The sequence below is a fragment of the Echinococcus granulosus genome, assembly GCF_000524195.1.
Source record: "Echinococcus granulosus chromosome Unknown EG_S00051, whole genome shotgun sequence".
Classification (NCBI taxonomy): domain Eukaryota; kingdom Metazoa; phylum Platyhelminthes; class Cestoda; order Cyclophyllidea; family Taeniidae; genus Echinococcus; species Echinococcus granulosus.
Genome location: NW_020170431.1, coordinates 523,276 through 530,544, shown reverse-complemented (window position 1 = coordinate 530,544; position 7,269 = coordinate 523,276). Strand labels below are relative to the sequence as shown.

Sequence of the window (7,269 nt, the reverse complement as noted above, 5' to 3'; positions counted from 1 at the left end):
GGCTTGGCAGCTCCCATTGCTTACTCTTCCTAGATGGCGTATACATCAATGAAATGTTTCATCACCTTTCTTCTGTGATACATTCATTTCAAGCAAGTCTGTCAATATTGGCACTGCCTCCAGGAATATCTTCAAGGATAGTGCGTTGTTTTCAGCAGGATGCACCCATCCATCTAACTCCCCACCTACCCGTTCATTCATCCCGTATCCCACCATCCATCAATCGGTGTGTAGATGGAGTGGACTTGACGGAAGTGGTCTAAACCCGTCTACTTGGCTAATCTAGGCAGGAGGTACCGTCTCATTCTAGCCGACCTTAGTGCTCGAATATTTCTCCAAATAGTACCCGCCACATTTTCTTGGTATTTAACATGCAGGAAGTAAAAGTGGAATCAAATGAAGGTAACTTGTTGTATTTTTCTTTGTTTTTTGCTGCTTTTACAGACAAAACGCGTTTTGTAAAAGTAAAAAAAGGCAAGCTCGTGTATTGTTGTTAGATAAATGTAGGTTCTAGGCAAGCGCATAAACAAATAATTTATTTTGAGAAAGATTTTTGCATTTATTTTATTTATGCTATTACACTCAACAAAATTATTTGCCAGTCTGTAGAAAAAAAACACTGCTGTACACTCATGGGACAGACAATTACCGAAGCGATTCCACCGGTACAGATTTTCCGAGACCTCTGATCGGAAAATTTAAGGGCAAGCTCATCCAGGATTGTAATTCCATCTTTATAAATTAAAAGCGCATTTGGTGTATGAAGAATCTCGTTCTTCCCTTCCTCTTCTTCTTAAGGAGGTTTTCCTCAATCTTGTAAAGGTGGAAATTGACTTTCGTTGTGGAATCAACACAATGAAAAAGGCAGATGGGAATAGTTTAAATTAAATTGAATTGTTTAGTTAACTCTCGGTAGCGATAACGAACCACTTAGGGGTTCGGCCGTTGTACGTCCACCTTCAGGCCATGCCAGTAGCCCTAAGCCCCACTTCACTTCGACAATACATATTCTGCCTGAGAATTATGCCTTCTTGCACTTTAAGGAAGGTCTCGTTGAGCTACAAAGGCAATGGTCTAAAGGTAATTTTACACCATTGTTACTACTTTGTGTAACCAACATGGCCTACGAATTTGTGCTCATTCTCACACCAAACAATGCTGCCTGTTGATTTTATTGTTTTATATCCAATCAGTCTCTCCACAGCACAAGTTGTTCCAGATAGTTATTATAAATTAACAAACAAGTCTCAAACATACATGACACTGGTAATAAAAGATGCGAAAAATCTCCAGTTCCCCTCAAAGTTTAGCCAGCTGTATGGAAAAATTTAAGCTGGATTTAGGGCAAATCACAATGAAGTAAAGTTAAATATCCCAGGAGACACATGTGATGGGGAGGAAAAAACCGTACACCTTGTTGTAGGCTCCAAGATTCCTTTACTGTCATCTACTTCATGCTCATCTCACCATATCCTGTCCGTGGCACTGTTACACAAAGGGACAAGGAAACTTCAGACCTACGGGTAGTTAGTGCGGAGACCGAATGGTGTACTTTTAGCTTTTGACAATTAAAACCAAAAAAGGAAAACGAATGCAGCCTTCACCACTATGCGGTTACTAAGACTAAGCTCAGACATCACTGAGATCGCACATCAAGACATAATAGCAAGTCCTAGTGATTTAGCGTAAGGAACCGAACAAATTTTCTCCACATTAATGTTAGTTTTTCTATCAGCCAGAAACCTGCCATCAAGGCTTTTCATCCTTTGCAACGGCCAACGATGTCCATCACTCCTGATACCCTTCAACATATTTTGTAGATAAAATTAGCAAAAAAGGAAAAATTCGATCACTCCAATAAAATTGCTTTTTTAGTTTTTACGATCTAAAGGTAGATAAAGCTGAAGAACAGCAAATATTTTAAAAATTACTAAACCACATTTTTTTCCACACTTTATCACTGCAATAAAGCCATTTACAAGGAAATGAGGTAGATGCGTTGTCGACGCGTCTCAAGACGTCGACAGACGTCAGACAGGCACTCAACCAGGAAAAAACTTGAAAGCATTACCAATTACCCAATCATGTCCCTCTCTGCAAGTCCCAAGCGCGCGCCTTGATTGGGAGGAAAGGCGTAACCTTGATTTTGTCATCGACTAGTCTCCGGTACACAGAAATTAACTCCGCTTGTCAGTGCCACTGCTTGACATCAAAGTGATTATTATCCATCAATGAAAATCTGTATCCTGCGATCGGCCATCAAAGTATCAGGGTGATCACCACTCACCATCAAAAATCAATAGGGCATCGGAGTGGAGGTATGAGCAGTGCTAACCGGCAAAAAATTATCAATTTGGGGGCCATTTTTAGCCCAGTGGGAGTAGAGTTCGTTTCGTTTTGACCACCCACAAAGATTGAGCAAATGTCAGGGCTTTTCCGCGGTGGATTAAACTAATGTCAAAATGTCACGGGAGCTTACTGAAAGGCTTTTAAATGGCTTGGCTGTATGTCCATTGAAGATGTATTCATATCCAATTATTGGATATATTTTTAATTTTTTGAATCTTCTTACTAAGCAGGAGCTTAAGTGTAGATGTTTTTTACTACGAACTAAAAAACATTTTGTTAAACAATGACAAGCAGATTAGTGGTAGTCTGTTTTTTTGTACCCTGTGTATGTTTGCCTACGCCGATATTTCAATCTCTACAGTTTGTACTTCCGCTTTGGGACATGGCTTTTGGGTCATGTTATTTGCCTCCCTACTCCCTCTGTACGTTATTTCTGTATATTTATCAGTACTACTTTAGATTATTTTGATTTCAGTGAGAACTCAGGATGCCACTGACTGCTGTCAGAAGCATTCAGGATTTTAGACCCAACCAGTGCCTGCTAAATCCACTGCGTATAGTACTCAACACCAGGAGAGGGCATGACAAAATAAATCAGTCCGGGGATTTCACTGACGTAGCTAGTTGAACTCAGGATTATTTTGTAATAAAAGCGACATTCGTAGAAGGCATTGAATTAATCGCCTTCACGACTACACGCTAAAATCCTTTTCTATGCCAATTCAACTTTTGCAAAAGGCTTTGGTCTCTGGAGAGAAAAATCATAGACTTTTGCTAACTACAACAATTTGAAGGTCACTGTCGCCATAGTGTGATCACGTGATCGTTTATAACAGACCATTAAACAGAATTTAGTCATGATTGGGAGAAACGCCGTTAGGGAGATAAGAGAGGTGAGGATGAGAATGATCCAATGTCTTCTGTGGTAGTATCTCTTTCCGCCTATCCCAAAGTTTGAATTTAAACACGTTTTGCGTTGCATTGACTCGTGAGACTGGGACGAGAACGAGGAGAAGGAGGAGTTTTTCCTTGCACGCCTTGGACTTGTGCGTCCACGAGTGGGTGGACCGCAGCCGCAATTGTTGGGCGCCTTTCAACAAGCGAGCACGTCTGTCCTCCTTGCACACAAAAGGGATGCAGGTTTTCAAGATCAATGCTTTTTTCTGATCAGAAGTCAGTCTACTAGTGACTGGTTCATGCGGAAAATGGTTCCAGAAACTAGCTTATGTCACTCAGACACGGAGTTGCATCCACATAGGTCAGGTTAGTTCAACTGATACCTTACGACAGGAGGATTCAACAGTAAAATCCATCCTCTTGATGGAGTGACTTGCGTTTATTGGTACTGCTTGTGCATATAAACAGTTCCCTGCATCTTTCAAACACTTACAAGTTATAACAAGGCATTATGGTTAGCAATTCTCTCCACCTACTTCCGTGGGAGAATCATTTTGGATTTTGGACAAAACACATTTTGGATCAGTGGGAACGGCACGATTGAGGAAAAAGCCTTCCACTTTACCACCTTACCGATCAGTGATTTGGGCAAAAAATAATTTTTATTCTGCATTAATTTAACCTGATCAAGGAACTCCAAAGACAGGTAAATTCGTTAATGCGATGATGCTTTCCTACCGCCAGGTTGAACAAATCTGCATCGTCTTTGATTTCTGTCATTGCATCGCAGTCCTTCTTGAGTGGGAAGCACTACGAAAGGTGGTTTGAAATGCAGTAGTCATAGTCATTGATAGAGAAAAATAGAGTTGGGTACTCTAATCAACCGTCAAAACGACTGGCTCTTATAAATTTTTCACAAAGGAATCAAAAGAATAGCAATTTGAGCATTTTTTGTGGGAATGACTGATTGATTAACCCTGCGAAGACTCTTGAAGTAATTCCATTCGCTGAGGCAATTCCCATTCCTATTCCACGTTCTACCCTCTAAAAGCAAATATTTCCACCTTGATTACTCCCATTTCTGTCTCACTTTTGCTTCCCAACTGTATGTTCTATTTTGCATGGTTGTATGATACCTAGAAAAGGTGATAATCATCGCATGGAGGATAAGGATGACCGGAGGGGGTAATTTTTTCTGCATTCTACTCCAAAACTTGCACAAATATTTTCGTTCATCTAAAATATGTTAGACTGTGCTATCATTTTTGTTGAAAGGTGGTAGAAATTCCTTGCGAGTTTTTTCAGCAAACTTATTTATAATTGAAACCTTTTTCGGTGAGCTCAAACTACTGAAGTACTTAACAGTTGGTTCCCCAGTCGTCGGACAACTTTATTTGGTGTTCTTTCCGATTTTTTAATTGTCATTACGATGAAAAGTTAAAAATCCACTCAAAGTGGACTCTAAAGTTAAGAGAGACTTGCATAGCTGTCAGTTGAAGATACTCGATGCCGTCTAGCTTTGATGTGCTACCTACCAATTGGTGCCGCAACCCGCTTAGCTAATGCCCTCCTTTCTTTCAATATCGAAACATATTCTTGATGGAGATGCACTTTTATCTTGACTTCACTGTTTTAATTAAAATCACAATAATGGCACTAATAAGAACTTGCCTTGATCGCCTCCATGTCACAGTCACGTCAAAGTGGTTTCATTCTTGTCAGTTAATGATCAAAAAAATAATTCTCAGGTGGGCAAATAAACATAAATTCATAAAAGTCAGCCACAAAAATGTTGCCTACTGTTTGGATAAAATAAGCTGTACGAATTTTCCCCACGGGTGCAATTCTATTGGCTTGGGAAGACACACGACCGCACACGAGCGTTGTTAAAAGCACATACACACACACATGCCAGCGCAAGGGTGTTCCTAAAACTTTTCTCAACGGACACACAAAGCTCACATACACACACACACACACGAAAACACGCACACAGACAATAGCACAGGTATGCTCGCACGCACGCACACACGCACACACACATCGTAATAACCTCTCACACGTGTGCAGTGTGGCATGTGCGTACTCACACTTTTGAAGCGGTAGTGCTAGGAGCTGCCACAGATATCACCATTGGTGCAATTGTATCGTTTAATTTCGACGACCCTACCACCGCACCCACACTTTGTAATGCCCCCGTGGTAAATGCGTCAAAGGACTGTCTCAGCTGTTGCAGCTTCGGTGTTGTGTGCACGTATCAAGAGGCACAGGGGAATAGCCCTAGCCCCAAGCTTTCATACTCTCCTCATCAGCATTTTGGTGGTAGGATGTGCTCAGGTTGCTATTGCCTCACCACCGTCGGCATTTTCGGATGTAATGGGAGTTTCTCGATCTTTTCCACCCAGTGGAGATGCTCCCAACTCCTCCGTGTGTCGTCATGCCTTAAAACAGGTGTCTGGACACTCAGCCAAGTGCAATATCTCACGAGATTTTCGTGGATGTCGATTTGACTCGGGATTTATCTCCTACCTCGAGTTCCAGTACTGCCAGTTCTCCACACCTGTGGTGCCCACCATTCTTATGGTATGCATTCACATTGGTTAGGTAATCCAACTTGATCAAAGGTTAAACTCGGCTACTTTTGCAGGTATGATATCTAGCTATGCCATAGCTTTTCACACGAACCTTGAGCTCCATTGAAGGTGTGAAAAATGATACCATCATGCACCTGATTTGCCTCCTCTACCACTAGGCTTACCTCAGACCTTGGGCGCCGGCGGTACTTATACAGATGAATCTGTTTCAAGTTAGAGTAATTCCTAAATGTTTACTTACCCGATATCTGACAGGCGCATCCCCTTTTAAGTACCACCGGCTTTCAAGGTAGTCACTTTGTTGATTCACCTTTCAGACTGTTTGTGATTTGGATATAGAAGGCACTAAACAAAGCCCCCCTTTTTTAAATATTATACCTACTGGATATCTTATGTTTACTTAGACTTTTTCTTTTTAAAAATCACTCAGATAGGCTTGAAATGACGGTGCTAAAGCCCTGCGGTTGTGTAACTCCTCAGATGCCTAATGTGAGCAATGTTTGCAAGCTGCAGTAAAGCTATTGTTGTATTTTAACACAAGATCCGTATTAAAATAGCCTGAGTGAATTTCTTCTCTGTAGACATGACATGGATGTATTATTACTAGTCTTTCGTACAGTCTTCAGTCACTTTAGAAGCACCTGACTTGTATCTTGGCATTTATGCAACCTGACTGGCAATTCGAAACGATCATTATTACTTTCTTGGTAAAAGATGTCCCATGGCAATGCCGTTGCAACTAAAGCTGGATTTCCTCCTCCTTTTCCTCTTGTTTCGTATTCGCATTTAGTTCTTCTAAGGGTCACAGTGTTCGAATGGATGTCAATTCAGGTTAAATCTCGTAATTACGAGAGCGTATTGGGTGTTAAACCTCTGGTTATGTGATAAAATCCTATTCAAACTTCTAAATTAATGGAAAAATCATTTACATTAACTGCGCAACCTGAGATGTGTAGAAACACCATCATTCCGAAGTTGTTCCTAGCTGTCAGGAGGACATTAAGGCAGAGCCGTCAAGGTACTTGGGGTTGGGGTGAGCAGGCAGATGAGAGCAAGTGAAAGGTAGATTTTCCACCGGAATTCTTGATTTATACGTCACTGTGTGCAAATTGCATGCAGCAAATTAATGCCGAGGTAGTTTTTTTTTTGCTTTCACAGTTGCGGTACCGTGAACAAGTAGAATTATCCCAAAATAAAAAGGAGTGAATAATCTAATTCACTGGCCTAGACACTAATTCTATCATGGGTGAGCAAGTACTCTCCTTCTTATCTTTCCTTTAAAAAAGGCAGGAATCACTAACCGCCCGCTTGAATTTTATGTTCTGGCTTTAAAAAGCGCAAATTTTCTTCTCCAGTCTTTTGATAAAATACCTTGCTTTGAGTTACTGCGCTTGTCGGACTTAAAAACAGATACCATTGTAGGGAGCTA

General features: G+C 40.9%; 1 protein-coding gene across 1 annotated transcript in view; it reads left to right on the top strand. All coding sequences in view use genetic code 11, as the record gives it.

Moving 5' to 3' along the window:
* Window positions 1–5,451: 5,451 nt before the first annotated feature.
* Window positions 5,452–7,269, top strand: part of EGR_06145 (Sodium/potassium/calcium exchanger 6) — a gene marked incomplete at both ends in the record, with an annotated part of 15,089 nt that continues 13,271 nt past the window's right edge. The window contains one exon of the mRNA XM_024495394.1: window positions 5,452–5,829. Coding sequence (XP_024350225.1) covers window positions 5,452–5,829 — 378 coding nt within the window. The remainder of the gene's footprint in view (window positions 5,830–7,269) is intronic.